General features: G+C 38.6%; 1 protein-coding gene and 1 long non-coding RNA gene across 8 annotated transcripts in view; one reads left to right on the top strand and one right to left on the bottom strand.

The window, feature by feature from the left end:
• Window positions 1-12,978: 12,978 nt before the first annotated feature.
• Window positions 12,979-14,759, bottom strand: LOC116718268 (uncharacterized). Its single transcript, XR_004338907.1, has 2 exons — window positions 14,644-14,759; window positions 12,979-14,531 (listed from the first exon to the last, which is right to left on the bottom strand). It is a non-coding gene; the product is annotated as an uncharacterized LOC116718268 (long non-coding RNA).
• rgs19 (regulator of G protein signaling 19) overlaps window positions 14,489-25,330 on the top strand; it is a 29,405-nt gene continuing 18,563 nt past the window's right edge. For 2 of the 7 annotated variants that reach the window (XM_032559999.1, XM_032559989.1), the window contains exon 1: window positions 14,489-14,704. In XM_032559999.1, the coding sequence (XP_032415890.1) occupies window positions 14,648-14,704 (57 nt within the window). In that variant the 5' untranslated portion in view covers window positions 14,489-14,647. Of the gene's footprint in view, window positions 14,705-14,760; window positions 14,865-23,342; window positions 23,455-24,844; window positions 24,966-25,330 lie in introns of those variants that run through there. The other 5 variants (XM_032560029.1, XM_032560021.1, XM_032560007.1 and 2 more) reach the window with 5 other exon arrangements.

Here is a 25,330-nt window from a genome sequence, read left to right as displayed (position 1 = left end):
ATTCTAAAGAGGAATGCTATAGTGCAAACCATTTCAGCAAATCCCTAAAGACAACTACTAATTGTATAATTAGAAATTAAGAGAACACAGCAACATTATCAAAACGGAAGAGGTAGGTCACAGTGGGAAACTGCAGACATCTCTGATTGGACGAGAACACTTTTGGTTTCAGAACCAGGAATTATTCTGAAAATTCTCTCCCTCATCGTTTAGACAAGCAGGAAAACAGTCTGAGCTCTATGAAAAAGATCAAAACCTAGTTTCATAGTATGTCTCGACTCAAAATGTTCTTGGATAGCGGTCGCTACGTTTGCATCACTGATAATGTTTATATTTTCAACAAATAAAGCCAAAATGATTTCTGGTTCTAAAGCCGAAAGTGAAATCGTCCAATCAGCGATGTCATAAGTTTCCCAGTGGGACATATCTCTTCTGTTTTGTTAATCTTGCTGTGTTTTCTTAATTTGTAGTTGTGCAAAGTGATTTTGTTTAATGGCCACCACAGGATGCAGCTAAATGTCAATATTCTGATTCTTATCCATTTTCTAAACCCACTTATCTGCCTGTCTCCAGTGGACACTGGGTGAGAAGTGAACTACACCATGGGCAGGTCACCAGTCCATCAAAGGTCAACATAAAGACACACACACCTTCATTGCTAAAGACAGTTCAAAGTAACCATTCAACCTAAACTCTCTTCAACAGAGACCTTCCCTAAAAGAGCAGAAAAAACAATGACCACAAGATACATGGAGAGCGCTCACAGTTGTAAATCAATGCGCATTTATGGAGTATAAAGATATACAATTTTGATCATGCAGCAAAAAATAAAGCAGCAAAACAAAGGGAGAAAAACAGGGTCAAAGGGTCAAGGGTCAGAGATGGAGACAAGAGTGGAAGAAGTAATGAGATAAAGACAGCAGATGAATATAATGGTTATGAGACAGTGAAAACACAGGAAGGAATAGGGATAAAAGTGAATGAAAATATTGAAAATGTTTAGACTTAATGTGGGAAAAAGACAAGTTAGATCATGAAGTGAGAAAAGAGTGGGACAGAAGGTCAAATGTCAAATGATTTCCACTATGAGTGTCATTAAAAAACACTTCCCCAGATTTCTTCTGTTTGGGTTTTTAAAGCTTTCTGATTATCATTAAGACACACAATCACTTCCAGATCTATAGAATCAAGACATCGTTTTAACAGTATCTGTCTGACAACATGAAGTAGGCTGAAATATCTCAAAAAGCAACACATCATGGCCTAACATAAAGAGTCGATAAAAAACAAATCAGTGACTTTGATCAGTTTGGAAAAGGATCGCCAAGCAATTTCTAAGGCTTTGAGACTCCAGTAAACCACAAATGGAGAAAACATAGAAATGTGGTGAACCTTTTCAGAAGTGATTAGCCTACCAAAGAGTGGATGAATGATATTCATCCAGGAAGTCAAAGAAACCCAGAATGGTAAATGAAATGTCTCTTGCCTGAGTCAGGACGAATGTTCATGATTTAGAAATCAAAAAGACACATAAATACCAAAAAACATTTCCATGTTCCTCAAAACGTTTAGAAAAAAATATTCTGTTTTCTGTGTATGTGTTAGTGGTGTAGTCAAAGTCCAGATAGCGCTGTACTCTTCTATCTTTTGTCTTTGTTGCATAATTTTTTCTATCTACTCCAGCATTACTGTTCTGACCTTCAACTGTTTTCTTCGCCACACAGATCAATAAAAACACAACTAAATTAAGCCAAGGGGCCTCCAAACTGCTCGCAGGCTAAACTATAAAGTGTTTTGACAGTTTTTCCTTCCTCTTTGGGAAACACAGCCTCACAAACACACAGAATCTGTCACGGCGTATCATTATCCCGTCACACAACAGGGTGTGAGTACGACCCGGGCTCCTGCTGGGTGCGAGATGGAGACAGACTGACAGGATTACAGACGGTGTGATGAACATGTTCTGACAGAATATTTTACCCAGACTGGTCTTGCCACCAACCAGGGAGTCAGGTGTTGACTTCCTCTTTCGAATAACTCTTTCTGCGGAGCGTATTCAATGCATGACCATGGTAGTATCTTCTCCAGCTGAGCCTTCTGCAAGATATTCCAAATGTAAATGATTTCTACCGGATGGAAAATACATGCTGTCTCTGTTTTTTTTCTCTGTTTGAGGATAAAGCATACAGTTGCCACCAGCACAGTTGCTTTACCTCAGCATTGATTTATTTTCTCAAACTTTCACCAGGATTTCAAAATGAAACATGTATGTAATCATTGATGTATAACTGGATCTGGAATTAGATGATTAAATCAGAGTCAGAATCCCGACTCCATAGATGGACGCAACTGTGCCTGTTACTGTCATCCATTGGTTGGTTTCTCACCAAACTTTCTCTTAATTGGCTGCAAGAATCATCTGTTTATTTAACAGAATAAACAGAATGCTGTTAAATCTCAATCCCAACAATCAGAGGTCCAGACGGTGGATGTCTGGAACAGCCTCACCTGGATGATTGAAGTCATTACACGGCATCTCTCAATCATTCAGCATTTCTTACAGTTCAGTTCTGTATTTTTCACTTCGGAGAAGCCAGTGAACGGTCTCAAGTGCACACTCACTGTATTATTATTTCAACAGCTCTTTATAAAACAGCTGTTTAGCTGTGATAAGTTGGATCTGGGGGTGCTGCTTCGACCTCTGCATTAACACATGCTACACAAAGACTCTGTCTAGACGAGCAATAAGTGCTTCCACTTTGTGCAGCAGACTGCTCTGTCAATCTAGGTTTAGTCTATCTTTGTAATTAACTTTCCCTGCCAGCCGCTGTAACTTCACACACACACTTGTTCCTCTCCTGAGACAGAGGCTGGAGAAGATAATGGAGGATGGAGGATCCCAAATTAAAGCTGAAACCCAATGCACACAAACTCGCACACATGCTCATTGATTTGGTTTGAGTCACACTGATAGCACTTAGCTTAGCGCGACCCACCAAGCTGAGGCGGCTCTGGCTAACATGCTCAGGTGTGACGGACAGGAGGGAACACGGAGGAGCAGAGGTCCATCATGCATTTAAACACTGAGCAGTTTGGAAGGTTATCAGAAATGTTGATCAATTAAACTTGAGTTAGTTCGTTCCTGCTGTAAAAGCATATTCTCCTTGTATTTTCATTTTCGTCCTGTATTATTTACTCCTGTGTATTATTTGCTCACCTGTTGTCTGCACCTTGTTGTGCTGTTATTGATTTAAAGGTGAGGTGTTATATAAAATTGACTTTTTTGGGCATTTCATCATGTTAGCACCCCTGCGTCTCAGTTCCTCCAGACTAGCGGCTGCAGCAATTAGTAAACACCTCATGAAACTGCTGAGCTCATCATAGGAGCTACTTGTAACCCGGGTGTAAATTTTAGCGATAGTTCTAATATAATACCAGCGATTCTCTACACAGACTACTACACAGCCAATCGCTGTTGAGTATTAGGGTAGCCTATCTGTTGGGTATGTTAGCTGGAACGGGAAAGTATAAAAGAATGGGAGGAGCAGAGCTGCAGGAGCCAACTACTGTGAGCCGAGATGAGATGGAAAAAAACTTGTTTGTGTGAGATATAAACTGCAGGTCTGGTCAGGTTTTGGTGGCGAGCTGAAGGTCCAGGCCTAGAGCCCAAGAGGAAGCACTTTTGTTGTGCAAAGACTTCTGCTTCTCCTGCCAGGCTGGTAGGAGGCTCCTTGGAGCCAGCGAACAATTTTGTCCCCACCCTGATCTGACTTTTGTCAGCCCATCACCTGCACTGCACCAAGCACTTTATAGTTAACTTGCTTGGGACCTCTAACCAACCCTAGCTTGGGGTGGATGAACTGAAGGGTTCATTAATTATGGAACTCTAGGATTAATTAATTTGTTTTTTTTGTTGTTTTCTTTTTCTCCTTTGCGCATTTTAAATGGTCATTTGGATGTTTTCACTGATGTTGTAAATATGTATATAGTTTTCCTCACTATAAATATAAGGCACTCGCAACTGCAAACTTCATGAGTCGTATCTTAATTCTGAGGAATTTTATTCATTAACCATTTACATTGATATATATTGCAGTATATTATCTTTACAAATATGCTACATACTTCTCAGTCCAACACTCCAGAAACGATTGTAAAAGGTAAAATAAAGGATCGTTGTTGAGATGACCTGCTGAAGGCAGAGCGTCGGAAAAGAGAAGCTTCTTAAAGGGACAGAGACCAATTTCAAAGCGTCAAATTGTTAAGTCAAATTTCTTTTGAGCTATTTTTGATACATACTGCATTTTTCTTACTTGATTGTACATAATGCTTGGCCCCTCTAATGAAGCCAAGGTGTAAGTGGGACATTTTCTTGTTCACATATACAATCAAATCCTCCTACTGAGCCATCATTCTAAGCTGCCAGGACAGGATTCAGCCTTTTTTTTTCTTAATGTATTTCTTGTCGTGAACATATTTTATTGTGTTTAATTTTTTCCATAAAGCACTTTGAATTATATTGTAAATGAATGATGCACTGCAGATAAAGTGGGTTGAATTAAAAGCTTTATTTCTTCCCATCTAAAGACGATGACCACTGCTCTCAGTATAGTGCTCTCATGTTGAAGTATATTAAATGAATAAGGTTTTATTTGTGGTTGCTTTTTGCATGTATCAGATATAAGAAAGCATTTAGATTTAAATATGAGGATGTTTGTGTCTGATGTGCTGACCTCTTAACTTCTTGTTGTTTGCTGCTGCCACTTAAATCAACCCGAGCACCTTACCTTTACTCCTTCTATCAAAATAATTTCCTCCTTAATGAAGGTAAGCATCACTTTTCTGCTGGACGTTGCCGCTCTCTGGGAATGGTGGACCGAGCTACGGCCTTCTCCATGGATTCGTCTGCAGAGGCAGAGATATCTGATCTGTCATTTTGTGACAAATTACAGGCTCCTTTCAGACTGGATTAGTCTCCGTGGGGGACGCTGGGTCGTTTCATTTCTGTTGGGGATGTTGATCCTGTCCAGATTGGCTCAGTCTGTGTTTTCCACCAACAACCAACAGGATGTTTCAGCCTCAAACACACACTGTGTGAAACCAAACTGAAAATGGGGAGAGAAAAATCGAAACTCTGACTGTACTTGCTTGACTGGGTAACTGATGACAGAAATCCTGGCACAGATGAGTCAGCGAGCGATGCAGGCTTGTTCTTTGAGGAACAATACAATTTGTTTTTCTTCTCTTGTTCATAAAAAGCCAAACATGCTGAGCTTTAAGTGGGTTTTACATCTACATGGTTTGATTTTTCGCTGAAGTTCCTTCATTAGTCATGTCTCTGACAGAAGCCCATCACTTTAAAACAGCTGGACATCGCTGAGGACAATGACTCTGATGGAACCTGCAGCAGCTGAATCAGAGCATTTCCAGCCAAGGCTCTGCTTGTTGCTGTGAGCGGCTGCAGCTGTGCTGCCACCAGCAGCTGGATAACGTCTCACATTTGGCCTTGCAGAAAGAATAATCTGGGCTGAATGCAGCAGCTTAAAGTGTCACATTATTTCTCCTGTCTGACTAAAACATTGTGGAGGTCTACCACCTCTCAACTGGGAGCGTGCTTTAATTTGGTACAACATGACAAACACACCAACTGTTCTTGGAGCAGAAGGAACTCAGAACATGGTGTGATGGAACACGATGTGATGAAAAGCAAAAGTGGCTCGGAAAAAGAAAACATCTACATGACCTTTCAAGGGTAATTTCCTGGAAACATAAATTTTAATCCTTCTGTCCTCCTCTGTGTTCTTGCTGCCATTATCAAAGCTGGTTTTAATGTGGAGAGTATTTCTCTTGTTTTTTTGTCTTTATCAATCAGGGCATTTTCATACTGGAGAGTCAAGTACTAGCTTTAACTGAGGACTAAATTTGGAACATTGGTTACATTTTCAGCTGCTGCAGTTTGTTTTCACACTGTGAAAAGTTTTCACTGAGTGAAAAGATCCTAAGACTTAAAAAAATCTGTTCACCTCCTCGCCTGTGGTGGCGCTGCACCAAAGACTACTGAAGGAAACAACATAAAAACCTCTGAAGAAGACACTGAGCGCAACTACCTTCTTCATGAAATGTAAACAAAAATGGAGTGGCGTCAGATTTTAGCGGTTGTAGGATTTCTCTTTAGTCTTTATTAAAAAACCACGAGCCATTTCTCCCACTAGCGCTAGACTTGGGTGTTTGTTTTGGTTGTATTTACCCATGATGCCTTGCGTTGTTGTCCTCTTCCTGCCTTTGGAGCGGACTCCAGTCCACTTGGCGTTCACATATGCATTTGAACCAAACCAGAGTTCACTTTAATTGAACCCAGACCGCGGTTTTTTAGACAGACCAGAGTTCATTTGTTTGTTCCGCATCGGAGTTCGATCGTTCACACCTCCACAAACCAACCACATTTTCCACACGCCTCTATGATTTATTTTTTCAATAAATCAACTGGCGACAAATCTAGCAACTTTCTATGTAGTTGGAAGCTTTGGTGACAACATGTGAAGCAATTGCCAACCATTCTGGCAATTCCAGCTCCTGACACACCACCAGGGGGCGTATGTCTGAACGACATGGTTTAATACACCAACAGGATTGTGTGACACAGACATCAACCATGTTTTATCATTTTAACAAATAGAAAAATTCAACTTCAGTAGCCACCCTACAACCCGAGGAGGGCAACACTAACAAAGTTTTAGGTCAAATATTGCAGAATTAAACAAATTTACATGAAAATATCACAACTTACACAGCAGCATAAAGATAGCATCATTAAGGACCAATTTATACACTTTATCTGCAAAAAATTGTTGACTTATTGCTTAGTTAAGCTTTATAGTTTAGTCCTATTTAATGTCAGGAAGGGTGTTTTTTGTACAGCATATGGATATGCAACTGTTTGTGTGTGTGTGTAAGAAAGCTGGCAAATGTGTGTGCACAAGAACACAGCCAGCTCAGCTGCTGGGGCGGGGCTCCAATGTCTTTCAGAGATTCTCTTTAAGAGTTATTCATGTAAGATGGGAAATAGGTCTGGAAGATTTCAAGCTAGATGATCACATTTCTCCCACACTCTTCAAAAACACATCAATTATTTTTTAATTTAGCCAGAATGAAAAGCTGAGAATCAGAAACCAAGTTAAGAATCAGCTCACAGTATGTGAAATAAGCCATGTAAATATTATTCAGCACAACTAACACCTCAAGCCATGCCGCTCTGAGCAGAACGTCACATTTTTAATTAAAAACCTCAACTGCATGGTGGCATTTGGGGTAACTGGGTGAAAAAGTGACGACAAGAGTAAAATATGAACAACAAATGAACATTTAAGCAAATCAAGGCAAATTTATTTGTACGGACAATTCAAAAAGCTTTACAGCAAAATAAAGAGTAAGAGTTTAAAAACAGAGGTTAAAAACAAAGGCATAAAATAAACAAGATAAAGCAAATGAAATACAATGCAGTAAGCCATTTATCAGATTTACAACACCTAAATGTCCTTTATATATGTAATAGTGTAGTATAAAATCATTTATCCACTCTTCAAACTGAGAAAAAAAAAGTTTTGGATAAGACAAGAAAGCATGTGAGAGTTTTTAAATGTTTCATCTGTTTGACCCAAAGACGCCTTGTGCAATCCTGCACCCGTTGTGTGCAAAGCGTCTGAGAGTTTATCTGCTTCTCTGAGGAGATTCTACAAGATAAAGCATATAGAGGATTTCATCTGTGTCTGTTCTGCAAAGCTGCGGTCAAAGTGGCTTAGAGTATGCTTTACACGTCACTCTGCTTTGTCATGTACAGTTAAAGCAAATTAAAAATTGTGCATGTTCTTAATTTTATTTGAATATGAAGTCTGTGCATCTGGTCTTCTTCTCCATGAACATATCCATCAGTCTGTTATAAACATTTTTTTTGCTTTGATGGAGTTGATCACCAAGGAGGAGAGTCGTCCTGTAATGGTTCTAGTCTGAATGAATTTTTGTATTTTTCTGATTGTTTTGAGTATTTTTGATGCGCAGAAGAAGAATGCTTGTTGGCCTTTGTGACTCTGGGGCTCAGCACTGCCCCCTGTCAGTGCAGCATAGTAATTTCATGCTTTTCATACTTGGACTGTGCATTATGGCCGATCAGAAAGACTAAATATGTCACACATATTTATTTAATATATCAAACAAATGTCAAAATCCTCAGAAACACAAAGAATTGTTTGAAGTTTATTTATTTCTGATGGCCAAAAATGTGGTAAACTCAGTCCTAGGAGCCAGTTAACTTAATTTATTGGTCAGAACTCCAGACTCTGGATATGCTGAACCACTTCTACTGCTGGTAAGACACTGACTGCTCATAGGTACCTCACACAACCACTGCAAATGCAAAATGCACTATTCTGCTCCATACAGAACTGCTACCCATTTTCTATACAGAACGGGGAGCATTTTCCACACCGAGAATGCTGAGTTTTCAAAATATTTTAGATTATTCAAACTCAGCTTAGAGAAAATTTAGAGAATCAAAGTCAGTGAAATTGACTTTGAATCAAAGTTAATTTAATCTTGTAGCATTGAATCAAAACAAAGTGACAGCTAAAGGCAATTTACATAAAAACAAAGTAGGAAAAACAAAAAATGGTTTAATTTCAGTCACAGTCATAGTTACATTCAATACAATAACAGATGGGCTCCACTTTAATCCAATTCAACTATGACTGAAACCAGTTTGTTAAATGGTGCTTCCCTAAGGAAACCAGCAAACTACAACAAATTTTACAATCCTCCGTCAGGGGATTTGGCACAACAAGGAGTCTCATTAAAAAGATTCTGTGATGCATCTGAAGCTATTCCAGATAACAGGAAAGATCTGTTTTTCCAAAGGAGGATAATATTTATTTCACATTTTTTTCACATGTTCACTTTTCTCATTAGTATGTTTTGTTTTTGACCATCAGAAAAGTAGTGCAGAACTTTGAAGTGGAAGGAAATGATTCAGTGTTTTCTGATATTTTTTTATAATAAAACAATTTAATCAACCTCTTCCTGTCAATACTTTGTAGAAACATCCTTCACTGAAGCTACAGCTGCAGGTTCGTTCTCGGTCAAAATCTCCCAGGCTCATTAAAAATAGACATAGAGCATCTCTGAACATCAATCTTTGTGGTTTTAACACAGATGCTCAACTGCATTAGATTTGCACTGGATGCACTTTGATCCAAACTGTTTTTTGTAGATCTGGTTGACTTTAAAAACGTTAATTTCTGCTCCACTCTGAAGTCTTTTGATACATCTAACTGGTTTTCTCCTATCTCCATTTTCTCATCAACTTTGACCAGATCCATATCCCTGTAGAGGGAAATGTAATAGTATTATTAGGTTACATATTTTTATTTGTCATTATTTGCAGAAATCAGTTTTCACTTTGGCTTTACATGTGGGATTTTTATCGAAAGGCCTAGTTTGATTGATCATGATTGATTTGAAAAAGCAATCGAAACAGTCAAACGAGTAAAGAGTAAAGTGATTTTTATTTGTAACTTACATTATGTTCTGTTGGTTTTTCCCATAAAATGATAATAAAAGTGTTCTATTTGGACCTTTGTGGTTGTCAGAAAATGTGTAAAAGTTTTCAGAGTGTACATAATTTTGTTTGAAGAGAGAGATTGAAGACGACACAGAAAAAGTACAGAGGGTAGGAAAGTAAAAAAATGTTCATAAGGACCCAATCTTTATTTTATAGAGGACATTTTTCATTCTAAAATTATAGCTAAATACTGAAATATTTGCTGTTTTCCATGACGGCTGCAGGTGATGCTTTGCTGCTATGATGTTTTCACTACCAGTGACTCCAGAATTGGGTTTTTCTCAGTGATGAATCGCTCCAGGCTCCTCCTTAAACAATGGCTCACAATTTTGACAAATTACAGATCAAAGGTAAATCTGTTTTGGGGCTTTTTCTGTTGGCGTTTTATGTATTTCCTTGTTTGTTTATGTTCATTAGCTCTAGCCATTTGTCATGGATTATTGCTAGAATGGTGTTGCCATACATTTCATTCCTTTGTACTCAGTTTCTCAGGTTATTCTTGTTTTCTGTACTTTGTGCTTTGGGATTTGGCTCTGTTGGATCTGTTTGTCTTTTCTCCTTGATTTCTGTTTTTTTTTTATCTTACTTCAGCTTCTTCTGTGTTAATTATTTCTCTCTCTGCTTTCTACCTGCCACAGCTGTACCACTTTTCCTCTGATTACTTAATTTCCACCTCTGTCTCTGAATGGCCCAGCAGTTCAGACCTAAATCAAAGTGGGAATCAGTTTTTAGACTAGAAAAAAGTCATTCACAGAAACTCTGCAACCAATCTGTCTAAACATTAAGGTGTTTCTACTGAATGGGAATGTATGGCTCAAGTCTTACTGTTAAAATAAAAGATTTTTGAAAACCATTTATCCTTTTCCTTCCATTTCACAGTTATATGCTAGCTTGTCTGTCACACGAAATGTAAATAAAATGCCTACTTGTATTGATATTTGTAGGAAAGTCAAAAGGAATATGAGGTCAAGAAAATATGAGCAGCAAAGACAGATAGTAATATGCAAGTTTGTGCTTTTTGGTGTTGATTGCAATCAGTGCATGTGGTGGTATAATTCTTAGTCATGCGTGGGTGTGTGTTTGTGCTTCCTCTTTCGCAAATATGGGCAGAGGTTTCACTTCCTCCTCGACCTGACAACATCCTCACGCCTGTGGTGAAAGGCAAGAGAAGAGAAGAGACGCCTTAACCAAATGTCAATTTCAACTTCTGAATTTATATTTTATTACTGACGTATTGACACATGTTGTGCTCATTAACAAGTGAGGATGACTTCAAAAAACATAAGAAACTGAAGCCGGCAGTGTGAATGTTACAAACCAGCAGTCACATGACAGGACTTTTCATTTCAACAAATCTTCTCAAACATCTGATGATACAGAGACTCTTTCATTTGGGTTTGTTTTCATCAAATATGCATCTTTCTTCTGCATGAAAAATTTAATCCGGCCCGCTTGATGCTTTTATTTCTAATCTTGCACAAATCTGCAAATGTTTTCACCAAAACAGTTTTCTTGCTGCTCTTGATGAATCGGTTCATTTGTGCGTAAGAGAGGAATTAAGCACAGCTGTGAAGATCAACCGGTCTCATCCAGTTTTGAGTCCTGACTCCCCCACCACATCTAATCTGCCTGTCCAGGCTGCAGTTAGGTGGCAATTCCAACAGAGGGAAACTGAATCACAGTGATCTTTAGACAAAACAGCACTGATCCAATGAGACTTTCTTAATGCAACAGAGGGAGCAAATTAGAAAAAGCAAACAGCATGGGCACAGATGTGCTGCCTTTTGATGAGAAATCAGAACTTGGATGTAGATGATGCAAAAGAATCCTGATTGCATCTGTTGGTCAATATCTCCTTCAAAAATTGACAATTTGCACCCCATCAGTGCAGTGTGTCAACATGCAGCTTTAGTGCCCCCCAGCGGTGCCTCAGAGAAAAACACAGGGCATTCGACAAGTAGTAGCTTCAGTCCAGTAAGGCGTTAAAACAGAAAATAAAAATAATTTCGCAGAAAAAGTGTGAAGTCTTCACAATTTTGGCACAGTTGCTAAATTATAACGTTACCTTTTATTATTTTCTGTCCACTAGAGAACCCCATACTTTTTTTGTTGGTGCACTTGAGATATTCTGGGTAATCTTTCTAAACTATCCATATGTAAAGTAAAGGCCATTTTTAGGAACAACAATGTACTTGATAGCTGAGAGCACACCTGTGTCAGAGGAAATGTGTGCCACTAGATGTGACTCAGACTTATATCATGGATCAAAGGTCAATCTGATAAGAGTCTGTCGCTGAAATAAAAAAGGCCAGCCTGAACAGTCTGAGTCAGGCTGCATTAGAAAAACAACTGCAAGTTGTTACAGCCAAATGCTTCCTACGTGACAAAGTTTTGTTTCTTTCTGACCAAAACCTCTGCAGGCAGATTCAAGGACCTCACAGAAACTTCTCAGAAATGTGATTCATTAAAAACATTATGCATGTGCAAGATTTTAGCAAACAAAGTTATCTACACTTTCACATAAAGAAACTGACTTGAATCTGACTGCTAACTAACATGAAAAGATTTTATAATTTACAAGGTGAGACTTTGTGAACATAAATCATAACCTAACCTAACTTATGGTATGTAATATCAGCTGTTAAGACAAAAAAAACTGATCAAATTTGTCCTTGTTCTGTTTTAAAATATGCTTTCATCTGTATGACTGTTTGCTCTTGTCTTCCTCTTTATTTCTCTCCGTGGTATGTGGTGCCCCCTACTGTTTCAATGTATCCCTGCACATCATTTTTCAGTCTAAAAACTAAAGAAAAAAAAATGCAATTCTTAATCTGTAACACTAAAGAGGTGTTTATAAATGTAATTTTATTTCACATTTAGTATAAACACTAAGCAAAGATTTGTAAGACATAAACAGCATCTTTCTTTTCCAGAGATTCCAGCTGCATCAAGAGAGAGACGTAAATTTTCTGCTGCAGATTCAGAGTCAGAAGGAAGCAACACTTCATGCTTCCATTACTCCTTTTATATCATTAGGTGTTATAGTAACATGTCAAAATATCTTCCTGCAGCCAATGCTCTTTTGGAAATGATCATTGTTGTGCTTGTTGTAGATGTAAAGATCATTGTAATGTTGCAAATCCAGGAATGAATATGAGGATCAGACTGGCCTCAGATGAAGTCTCTGAATAATCTCACTGAGAGCAGGAGGCGGGACAGAAAGGACAAAATCAACTCCATGAAGCTGCGACACAACAGACGGACGGACCGACGGAAAAGGTCATACTGGTTCTAGTGTGTAACTGATATGACTGTCTTCCAAAGTAATATGTGAAAGTATGAAGAGATTAAATTACAGAGTAACATGGTCTCGTTAGCACAATATTTTATTAGTGTCAGTAGTATTTTAATGTAAAAAAAATATTACAAGTATTTGTACATTCAACATGTTTCTTCTTAATATCTGTCAAAGGAATATGTTTATCCCCATTTGACAGCTTAGGTATCATTGGGGCATAAAAGACTTTCTAAAGTTAAATTAAATCATATTTTAGGCGCTTCACACAAAGCCTGTTGAAAATTTTGCATTTCTAGCATCTAGAAACAACAGGACATGCCGAATTGATAGATTTTATAATACTTTACATTGTTCTGCACTAAATGCAATTATTTGTCAAGACCAACATATATAAAATGTGCAAAGTGTGCAGTATATTTGTAAAAATGTCTGTGAAACGACATTTTGTCACAATTAAAATGAGATAGACTTTGTATAAAAGCAATTCTAATGTCATTTCATAAAGAAAGTGACAAGAAAAATCTAGACAAAACCCAACAGAGGATCTGAGAATAGCTTCTCACCCCAAATAAGCCAAATAAATTAAGGCACAACCGCACATGCTATTAGTGTTCATGCTCTGATGCTTTCAAAGCTAAATTAATTAATGTCACTGCTTGAATGTAAATGCTGATACTTGTAAACATTGCTGCTATCTTACCACCTGCCTCTTGAAAACATCAGTGAGGTTTTATATGTTTAAATAAAGATTATTACAGCATTCACTTTCTAATCTGACCTGATGTCAGACTGTGTTTCAGACTCTGTGGGGTTATGAGCTCAACTGTGGAAACCGCTGCAACAACAAGGAGAGTTCTAACAGCAAGTGTCTGCAGCCAGTTGTAAAACACGGTAGTGGCTCTGTCATGGTTGCATTCGTTCATATCAGTGACATGGATGGTGCTCCTTGATTGGCTGCTTTTTAAATGCCAGCCTATACCATGTCAAGCAGCATTGTGCCATGATATTTCAGCTTCTCAAGCTGCATTATGTTTTGAATATAAAGATATGCCTTAAGAATAATTTTAAAAAAAGAATAGGCCATTTTTCTACACATATTTGGTGTTACCTCCCACAGCACAATGCACTGAAAACATAACTTTAAAAAAAAACAATAAGTAGAAAGCTAAGGCGAAATCCTATTACTATCTTATATTTTTGGTACGTATTCAAGCATTTGTAATAAAAAATAAAGCGCATTTATGTGTTTTGCAAGTAAATATGCTTTTGTGAAACAAAGATTTAGTTATTGAAACTTTTTTTAGATAAGTTTTGGAAAATATAAATTATGTCTACAGTGCTTATGAGGGAAATACGTATCTAGAAAACACGCTTAAAGTAGCTTTACTAAAGAAAACCCCGGGTCCCCTGCTGGGAAGGACGTATGGCTCGGCGCATGCGCTCTGCCGCCCGTGTCCACCGGGGCGGTGATCTCGCTCCCTCTCTCGCACGCGCACTCTCCGCGGGTGTCTCTCTATCGCACTCTCTCTCTCTCTGGGAAAAACCCGAGCAGGAGGAGAGCAGCAGAAGGGGGAGGAGGAGGAGGAGGTCTCCTTCTTCTTCCGATTCAGCGACTGAGTCAGGCTATTTGAAAAAAATAAATAAATAAATAAATAAAATTAATTAAATAATAAAATAACCGCACCAAACCTGGTGGTACGGGGCGGCTGAGGAAGAAAAAAAAAAAAAACCTCACGCGGATGTGTCTCCGAAAGCGCAGCGGATACCGCCCTCCGGACCTGATTAATGCCAAGATTGTGAGTATCTGCTCGGCTCGTGGAACGGGCTGGAACACGGGAAGTGGGGTGGAGGAGTGGAAGAGTGGAAGGGGGCGCTGGTTCCAGTTTAACCTGGCCGCTCTGAGGGCTCCGCGGCGGGGCTTCTCCTCGCTCGTCGCTGCGCGGTGGAAAGGGAAAGGTCGGTCTCCTTGATTCCTTCCCTCATTCCCCCAACCCGCTACGTCCTTTCCTCCCTCTCTCACCTCCTCGCTTTCTGCAGTAGTTAGTCTGTGGAGGTAAAGATGAAGTGAAAGAGGCGACAGAAGTCTCTCTCTTCGGCCTTTCCCGCCTAATTTAAACGCTTTTCTTAATGACACTTGACTCCAGGACTCCTGCTGGGGGCCGTCCAGTCTCTCACCTCTTCTTTGACGGCTTTTATTTCTGTATCATGTAACACGAGCAGCTCATTAGGAAAAAGCACCAATGGCACTTTGGTTCTCCATCAGTTTTATGACATTCTGTCACTTGTCACGTCTTTTCGATTAGTTTCTGAGAAACATTAGAAAACTATAGATCAACTTTTCTGCGTTAAAGTTACTGTCATGCACTCTAACTATATTTGTGCACCAGTTTTCATTCATTTTAATGAACTTTCAAAAGGTTTTGCGCGTAACAGTAAGACAATAAGTATCAAAAAAGAGAAACGTCAATCGGATGAGTTAATTGTTGCACCATAAAGTGAGCTTTTTTTCCTGTCCTCAGGAGACATTAGTATGTGTTGTAGGTGACTGGCTCATAAAAGGACAGTGTGTTCACGTGTGGCTGCCACCTTTTTGTCTCCATAACATCTTCCTGAAAAAGAATGTGCATCCGTTTTTTTCTGTTTACTTTCTCTGCAATGTTTCAGATCATCAAACAAAATGTGTCATTAGACAAATATATTCTTAGTAAATAGGTTTTCATATGATGATGTAAGAGGAGATCTGGCGCTATGTGAAAACATTTGAGGGTGTTTTCAAATTGCAACATTTGTTACATTTTCAGTTGGTGTGGTTCACTTTCACACTACACTGTGTCAAGTGAACAAAACCCTTTAAAAAACCTGCCCCCAGCCTGTGGTGGTGGCGCTGCACCACCACAGGCTGCACCAACAACCACTGAAGAACACACTCGGCACAGCTCCCTTCTGCAGGAAGTGTAAATAAAAACAAAGTGGTGTAATATTTTAGTGTTTGTCAGATTTCTCTTTTGTCTTTGGTAAAAGACCACAAGCTATTTCTTAAGCTAGCGCTACTTGCCCGTTGATTTTGGTTGTATTTACCCAGAATGCCATACGCTGTGGTCCGCTTCCTGCTTTTGGTGCTATCTCCAGTCTGGCTGGCGTTCACATATGCATGTTAATCAGAATTCACTTCAACTGAACTGAGACCTACAGTACAGACCAAAAGTTTGGACACACTTTCTCATTGAATTCAATGAGAAGGTGTGTCCAAACTTTTGGTCTGTACTGTAGGTTTGTAGGCCGACCAGAGTTTGCTTTTTTTTTTGCATTCACAGCTTCCCTAAAGCTGTGAATGCACAATTCACAGCTTGTGCACAATTCAAAGCCAGACATTCTGAATAGACAAACTAGGTTTGGATTAAAGTGGACCAAACAGTAACTTAACCAAATTTATGTCAGGCTTAGTTCAATTTCACTAGCCACACCGACGTTTGGTTACTGCCAGATTCAAGAAAGCACTAAAATTAATACCTTTCTGACGACATTAAAGGTCTCTTAAAGCAACACGTCATGCCTCAATCTAAAAATATTGAAGAATGGATGAGAAACAAGTTGTTTATCCATTGGTTTCGAAAGGATCATAAAGGTCAGAAAACACTGAATGGTGGTGAATGTTCCCAGGAATGACCGGCCAACCTAAATTACTCCAAAAGTGCGCCGACTCACCCAGGAGGTGCTAAAGTAACTCAGAGCAACATCCAAAACCCTACAGCCTTCACTCCTTTAGGTTTGTGTTCATGATTCAGAGCTAAGAAAAGACTTTACGAAAATGGCATCCATGAGACAGATGTAAGGCGACGCATTGCGGCTCAAAAAGAACACAAAGGTGTACTGTAGATTTAAAAGTCCTATATAAATGATCTGCAAGACTTTTGAGGAAATATTCTGTGGACTGACAAGACAAAATGTAAGTTTTTTTATCCCATAATGTCTGGCATACCATCATATCCAGGGAGTGACTTTTTCACAATACAGTGGGTCCTACTACCAGTCTAGACTTGGTTAGACTTTAAAACTGGCTTTGATGTAGTTTCTTTCTAATCGGTCAATGAGTCAATTTGCCCCTTGCTAATTTGCATATGTATTTTCTACCTATGCATTTCCATTTCATACCTGTTCGAGCAAATATTAAGTGATCACAACATTTTTTAACAGAGGATAGGCGAGTCTAACAGTAACTGTAGTCTAGAGTAAAACATGGTGGTGCCCTTCATGGTGTGGAGCTACACTTCACCTTTGGGAACGCAGTAAAAATGTAAGGCGCTATGAAAGCAGAATTACGTACTGTTGGATTTGGACTGACCGTTTAGACTACGTGCGTCCTTCTCCAACCTTTAAGAGCCGTTTTAGATGTCCCTGCTCCTACAGTTGGATTAATGGCTAAATTAGCTCTTCAGCTTTTCATTGACTTCTGCTGCGGCCTGGTAATAAACCCTTCATTTGATTCAGTTTTGCTGAGCCAGGGTAACATCTAAAACATTCTCGACCCTGACTCTTGTTGACTGCAGTTGGCCAGCGTTAATGTAGAAAGAATTTTAATGGCCACTTCTTTTTTTAGGGCTGATGATGAACCAAAATTACACTGAAAATGCAGTAGAAGCACATCTAACCTTTTTATAACTACATACTAAAACCACTGTACATCAGTTTGTTTATCTTTATTTATTTTTAATTAAAAATCATGATAAAAATGTTAATATCTCACACATAATTTTACTTACTAGTCTACTCTTGTCTAATATGTGCTTAAAACATTGTATTTAACATAGTTTTCATTAATCTGTCTTCTTGAGAAGAATTAAGAACTAATAACATTGAAATATCTTAAAGTCGCCCCCTGCTGATAGATGTTGTTTTCACACTTCCTTAAGCAATGAGCAGAACAAAGGTTTCTATGCAAAGTTTTCAGAAGTGCAATAGACACTCATAACTCATAACAAGACTTGTGATGCGTGGTGTTTACCTCTGATCTGGGAATGACGTCACCCCAACCATAAATATGTTCCAGTTGGAAGTTGGGAAAGTCAGTAGGGACATGCACATTTTTGTACCAATTTATGAGCTACTATTGAACATTGTAACAGCATGTTCACTGGTAGATGTTGTGCAGGACTGTAAATGTGTTGGATTTAAGTTCATACACAGTTTTTCCTGCAACCATCACTACACATTATTCCTGCGGCAGCCATATTGAATCTTTAGGTGGAGATTGGTGAGAGCCTCCATAGGTTAAATGCAGTCAAGCACTGCAGATGCTGTGAGGTTTCTGTTTGCATTTTCAAATAGAAATGATAAAAGTTGAACTGTACAAATGCAATATTACATGTTTATAGTCCCCTCGTCTATTTGTAGTTCAGTATTAGTGAAAAATTTTGTACTTGCAGATTTTTTTCATGCAGCATATCTAAAATATTCAAAAAGAAACTTGGAAAACTCAGATACCTTGGCAGACTGCTACTTAGCACACTATTGGCTTCTGCTTGTTAAGCACTTCTTATTTTCCTTGATGCTGATTGGCCACAAACAGCAGAGATAAGGAAGACCATAGAGTTTTCATAGTATAGTAGACCTTTTCCACTATGCACATTAATAGATATTTAGTTATGTTTGGTGTTTTACCTGTTAAATTAGGCAGTTCTGAACCTTTTTAATGGGGGCCTCGAGTGTTTGCAGGTCTTATTCATTTGTTAACGAGGGATCCACTGTAGTTGTATTCTCTCCATTTACAATATTTATCCATAGACATGCCACATTTATTATCACCTTCCTGCATCGTCTAAATATGTACAACATTTCCTAAAGAAGTTATTGGACATGTTCTTTTTCTACTAGGAGAAGCTTTTAGAACTGCAACGTTTCCTGGTTGCAACAGATTACAGGTCAGAAAGTTGACCTGGTCTGTGAATTAGTGCATTTTCTTAGAGAAAACTAAACTTCAGTCACAAACCATGCTATTTTTGTGTTTGTGGCTAATTATGGGAACTTCAATGTCCTTTAAAGCATGTTAAGGCCCAAACTGACAAAACATGTGGAATACCTCATCTCTAGGAATTTGTAGGATTCTTGTTTTAAGCCTATTTATAGCCATATAAGGTTAAAGCCTTTAATTGGTTTCTTCTCAACAGGAAGAGACAGAAAGCAGAAACGAATGTGCTGTTGTGTTAAAATATGTTTAATCTGAGCAAATAAATCAGATTTTACAGCTGATCTAATCTAAGATCATTAATAAAGTAATACTAAGCGTGTTTGGGTGAACAAGGAGATGAATTTTGGGTTAAAGAACAGAGGAAGACCTGACAGAGTGAGTTGGAAGTACATCTCTTTCAGATTGGTGGGTCTGTGCAGGAGGAACTCCTGGCTATCGAATGTCAGCAGCCATGTCCCTTTATCCTCAGAAATCCGTGTTTCTCCGGCTCCTTCCTGTGGCAGAGTCAGATTACAAACACAGTCCAAAAACTGCGAGGGAATTATTAAAAAGTAAAATGAAATTTGTTTACAAATGTAAAAGTTAAGGTTGTTAGTCACTTTGACTTTTTCAGAACAAAGTAGGTTGTATTTATTACTATTATTAAAGCACCTCTTTGTCACTCTGTGGTGCATGTCTTCAGTGACTTCAGGAAGACTCAAAGTATTTTTCTTCTTGTTCTTGCCAGTTGGTTCACACTTCCTCTTCCTGGCTCTTTCTTCATTTTGTCTGTTACCTACTTCCTCTTTCTCAAGTTGGTCATCTCCTTCCCTCTTCATCTCTTTCTTGCATTCTCCTCCTGATTTGCAGTTCTTATTGGTCCTAATGTTTTTGTCTGCTTGTTAGTAGTGATGCACAAAACTGTTCAAAACTCTCAAACCAGCACTGACCTTGAACTTCAATTCAAAGTCTCAATCGGTAGATTTACATCAGGGGTGTCAAACTCCAGTCCTCAAGTGTCCTGCAAATTTTAGATGTGCCTCTGCTGCACCACCTGCATAGAATAATTAGGTCATTAGCAAGGCTCTGGAGAACTTATCTACAGGAGGAAGAGGTAATTAAGCCATTTCATTCCAGTGTTTTGTACCTGTGGCACATCTAAAAACTGCAGGACAGCGGCCCTTGAAGACTGGAGTTTGACACCTGTGATCTACAGCAAGGGTGCTCAAGCTCAGTCCTCAAGAGCTTCTGTCCTGCAACATTTAGATGCATCTTTACTCCAACAGACCAGGATCAGCTCTGAACAGACCTCTTCTTCTTCTTCTTTTTGTTTTATGGCAGGTTGGCAAACAACTTGTAGGTCATTACCGCCTCTGAACAGACCTGCTAATGAGCCATTGATTTGATTCAGGTGTGTTGGAGCAGGGAAGCGTCTGAAAGTTGCAGGATGGTAGCTCTTGAGGGCTGGACTTGATCACCCCTGATCTACAGGCTCCTTTGAGGTAGAATTTTTTTCTGCTTTTTTTTTTTAGTACTTTCTGAATAGATATTTTTACTACAATGACTTTTGTAAATGAAATCATTTACAAAAGTCCTTAATGTGCAGCAAGTCATCAAAATAAGAAGCACCAGGCCTATAGGCAGCAGTTCCTAAGAGTGAAGTCTTTACCATAAAAACTTAAAAACAAATGAAAGGTTGGACACAGGAGGAGAAATTGTGTTATAGTTTGTAAGTCACTGTTAAAAAAACAGCCTAAAGATGCATTTTATATCATGCTTCTGCTAAATTTGTGTTATTTGAAGACAGCAGAGATTCATATCTGCAGTCAATCTGTCAGTGGCCAATTACTGGACTGAAAATTAATGAAGAGTGGTCAAAGTCCAAAGAAAAACTTTAAGTTTCAAACAATGTCACTGTAAAGGACATTGAGAAAGTTTGACTCTTTGGAGGCAAGATTGAGAATCCAAACCTGCACTGGAGTTCACGTTTAGTCTTACTGAGAAATGTAACAAACATTAACCATAAAAGGAAAAGCTGAAATACCTTTGAACAATGCTTCTTGTCATGCGATTGGCTGGCGCTTGCTAAGCAGCCAATCCAGGAGTGTCATTCATTTTCCTTCCAGCTGATTGGTTATACCCACAACAGCAGGAAGGAAAGCCCTGGATGTTGGTTTCTGTGGCAGTTTTTCAGCTGTATTAATTGATTTTACAGTATATTTGGTGCTTGAACTATTAATCTAGGCACTTATGCACATTTTTGGAGGGAGTCTGAAGTATTTGGTTGTGGTTCTTAACCACTGCGAATCCTGGGGTCCACTGTACCAGTTTGAATTATTTTTAATATTTATGCATGTTTCTCCACAGAAAATTGGTCAATTCTTACTCATTTACAGTCTTATGATTGTATTAAAACATAAATGGCAGTCAGCGTACTACATTTAGATTTCACTCCTGGTTTTTTTTTGTTTTTTTAATCCCCAAATTTAGCTACATACAGTACAAGATGCATTTGAGGCCCTTATTTTTTTTTTTTTTTAAAGCAAAACTATAAATTCTTCAATTTGTCAGGAACTTGGCATTTTTAATTCCAGCATTGGATCTATGACGATTAACCTTTGAAACTTAATGATGCTTAAAATTTACCTAGAAGTGTTAAAATTGTTTAATATTTTTTTTATATTTGTAAATTTTGTAAGGTGTAAATTTGAACAGTTTAAGATGTTATTTGTCTGTTGCTGTTAATACAACTCGGCGCTGTCATAGACAAGGCTGGGAACATTATTTGGTGTTCTCTAAAATTGTGTGGTAGAATTTTCAGAGAAACGTGTTTTTCTGCGAGTCTGAAACAGACGCAGAGGACGACCATGACTGCTGTAGGATCAGTAATCTTAATTCACACAAATATTTCCTGCTTTTCTCTTTTCCACACCTTGTCTGTGTCAGTCATTGTCTCCTTTAGTTTTAGTTTCTATTCTGTACATAATTGGTTTTTAGACATCACCTATTTTTTAGTTGTGTTTAATCTTCTTTTCTTGCCTAAGCAGCAATTAAGAAGAAAACATGAGAGCAAACTTCTCCACCTGTTATTCAGAACCGGGTGAAATGCACTGAGATCACTCAGGAAAAGTTTTTAAAAAGTCCTGAATTTACAAGAACAATTAAAAATGTCTTGCAGTAAATCTCAGCTCAGGAAATCTGCATTGAGAGCCTTTCTTTTTCTCTCTAAATAACTTCTTAGCATCATTAGCTTTCTGTATTCAAGCTAATTGGCTTGATGAGCAACAGCCTTGCTACTAATCTCTGTCTCATGGTTTCAATGTGGGATTTTAAAGCTGAACTATCTAAAGGGCAGCTGCTTTCAAACTCCAGCTTTATTCTGCTTTATAGGAAAAAAACCTTCTCCAATTCATGATGACCAAAATGATTTTAAATCATGCATATTTGATGGACACATTGTGTGTGTGATCACCATAAACTGATTAATGACCATATACATGTTTCTTTTTTCTTTGATTGCCAAAATTCCTGATTTTTGAGCCTTGGTTTAGAAAAATAAACTGGAACTTCATGTTAAAAATTCTTAAAAAGTTGAAGATTAGCTCCGAACACATAATCCACTATGGATTATGGTTTCGATTCCCAGACCTGGACCACTCACTGCATGCCTTCCCTTCCTTTCTCTACCCTGTCCAACTACTAATGATGAAGGCCACTAGTGACAAAATATTGTGTATAAAGACAAAACTCCTTAATGTCTGTCTTTCTTTTTAACAGAATAATTAGAAATGTGCAAAGACACAAGAATTGCTGCTACATTTTCACCAAATGGTCTTTATAAACATACAATACAGTTCCCACATTTTTATTAGTAAAAACAGATTTTCTTGTTTTTATACTTAGCAAAAGTGGAATGCAAGCACAATACCTGATGGATCCTTGACTTGGTATCTGGAAGAAAAGAATAGTCAGAAAAACCAAGAGGACAGGTTTGGGATGTATAGGAGAGTCATGACTTCTTTTTTTTGTTTTGTAAACCAAAAGTTTTGCTGAAATGAAATCTTATTGTGATTAATTGACCATATTTGAGTTGGGACACACATTCACTGTGGCCTTTTTCTTCTCTTCCTTTGTTTCTGTGTGTGGGTGTGTGTGTGTGTGTGTGTGGGGGTGTGCTGTTGCCGGTGGACACCCATGTTCTTATCATTGGGGTTCTGGTGCATGATGTGGCTGCTACATCTGTTGCTGTGGTGTGCGTGGGGGCGGGGGGTGTGGGCGTGTGTGTGTGTGTGTGTGGGTGTGTGGGCGTGCTCCTTCATGTGTGGAACTTTTGTGGTAATTTTTTTTATTTTACAATACATTTGCATGGTGTGCGCTTGTGTTTGGCTATTTTGTGCGAATGCATGTCTGTGGACTCATTTGTGTGTGTGTGGGGGGGGGGGGGGGGTGTTTGTGCGTGTGTGTGGGTGTGGGTGGGTGTGTTTGTAAAGGAGAGGTCCAAGGAAGAAGGGGGGATGACATGCATGTGTCCTAGCCTGCTAACATCCCTGACGACTCGCACGCTAACAGACTGCCCACACTCACGGCATGGCGGATGTACTGGTAAATCTACTTCACCTCTTCCTTTTCTTGCTCCTGTTTTCTTCAGATGAGTTGATTTAACGTGTGAAATCTCAATTCAATTGCAATAAAAAGGTTTGCATGTGTATTATCTATACATTCTCTCTTTTTTCTAATTGCTGCTTTTTAAATATCCATCACTAAAAGTGTTTCCATTGCAGTTTTACGTAACATCTACTTCAATATGGCCGAAAATCACATCATGCTTGTACAAAAACTAGTTGTTTTTTTTAGAAAGTTTCCAGTAAGCAAATTTATTTTTATAAAATTAATTTGTGCAATTCTATAGTTAATAGAAACGCACCCACTGACACCACATTTGCAGGGATATGTGCTCAGTGAAGTTGGGTGTATATGGCAAGCCATAAGTGTCTATAATAGTGTCAGCATGTGTGAATTGACATATTGTGCTGCTCTACCAGAGTGTAACAAATGTTAAATTACCCTGCATCACAAGACATTAAGTAAATGCTGTCGGTTTCTTGTAAAGCGCCACCTAGTGTCTACATTGTGACACCAGTTGGATCACTGTTTAACATGACATTAAATTTGATGATGTGAATTTTAACTTCATGTTCATTTAGTAGGAAGTCACAGTGAAGCTGCAGATTCCACAGTTTGAATATTGGCTTGTAAAACAACTTGTTTGCACAGTTTTGGCATATTTATAAAAATACTTGAGTCACTTGCAGTTTATCATTTTTGTCAGCTGGTTCAGCTGAGAGGATGTTCCTTTTCTTTACACACTCTCAGAAAAGTGTCAGTCAGTGATTTAGAAGAATATTTAACAGTTTCATTTATCAGCTTTAAATATCCACACCTGCCAGCATCTTAAGCAATAAAGATGTGGACAATGGAGTAGAGATTTAAGACAATCGATCATTTCTAGTTTTGGAGGTGTTAACTGCTTCACATGAAACCTAACACCTGGTCATATTTGTTGAAAATCTTTCCAACATGTTCCATGGATTCCAGAGTTTTCTTTAGCGTGAAGATAAGGCAGGTTGTAAATTATTCTGTGGTTGTGAAAGGAACCAACATTAACAAGTCTAGTCTAGAAGTTCAGATGGAGCTGGAATGTAAACGCTGACTTTTTTTTTTTTTTACTGATTTGCTTTTATTGATGCAAACGAAGCTTAGCTCGGCCCACATGGTGCTGGCTGCTGGGGTGTGTGTGTGTGTGTGTGGGGGTGGGTGGGTGTGTGTGGGTGTTTCTGTGGACACCCAGTCTGATTCATCAAGTTTCGTGAAGAAACCAAGAAGCCCTGTGTGTCACAACGCCTCTGACTGTTTCCTGCCTCGGTGTCTTCATCCCTCCCCGTCTTTTCCTGTTGCTCCGGGCCGCCTCTCGTCTCTTCCTTCTCTGCTGGAGGGTGAGGCATGTCGTCGCACAGAATCAGCACCGGGGAAAGAGCAGACATCACAAAAAGAGACATCTGTTCGCTCTGTCATTCAGTAAACCCTTGCTGGTCCAGGCTTGAATCGTCTCTCTGGTGAGCTTTACCGCTGAAGTTTTTGACCTCGTAGCTCAGCAGATAGAGTTGGTGCACTGATGGATCGAAAATTGTGCCACCAGGATGCAATTAATTGTAGAACCTCTCATCTGGCTTTATTATTATTGTGATATACTTTGAAATTATATCATTATTAATATTTAAATTGGACAACGTTCTCGGTTTCTGATTCATTAATCCTTGCAGCTTCGTATTTAAGGCTGATACATTAAACATATTAACACGTTCCATCAGATTCTCTCTGCTTGGTTCTGCTTTCTTCAGTTGGGTCACAGATTTTCCAAGGTATCTGAATTGTTCAGGAAAAGAAAAAAAAATCTCATATGTTGTCCATGACAAACATC

This window comes from Xiphophorus hellerii, chromosome 1 (genome assembly GCF_003331165.1).
Source record: "Xiphophorus hellerii strain 12219 chromosome 1, Xiphophorus_hellerii-4.1, whole genome shotgun sequence".
Lineage (NCBI taxonomy): Eukaryota > Metazoa > Chordata > Actinopteri > Cyprinodontiformes > Poeciliidae > Xiphophorus > Xiphophorus hellerii.
The sequence above is the reverse complement of the archived record's forward strand: the minus strand, read 5'-3'. Positions and strand labels throughout refer to the sequence as shown.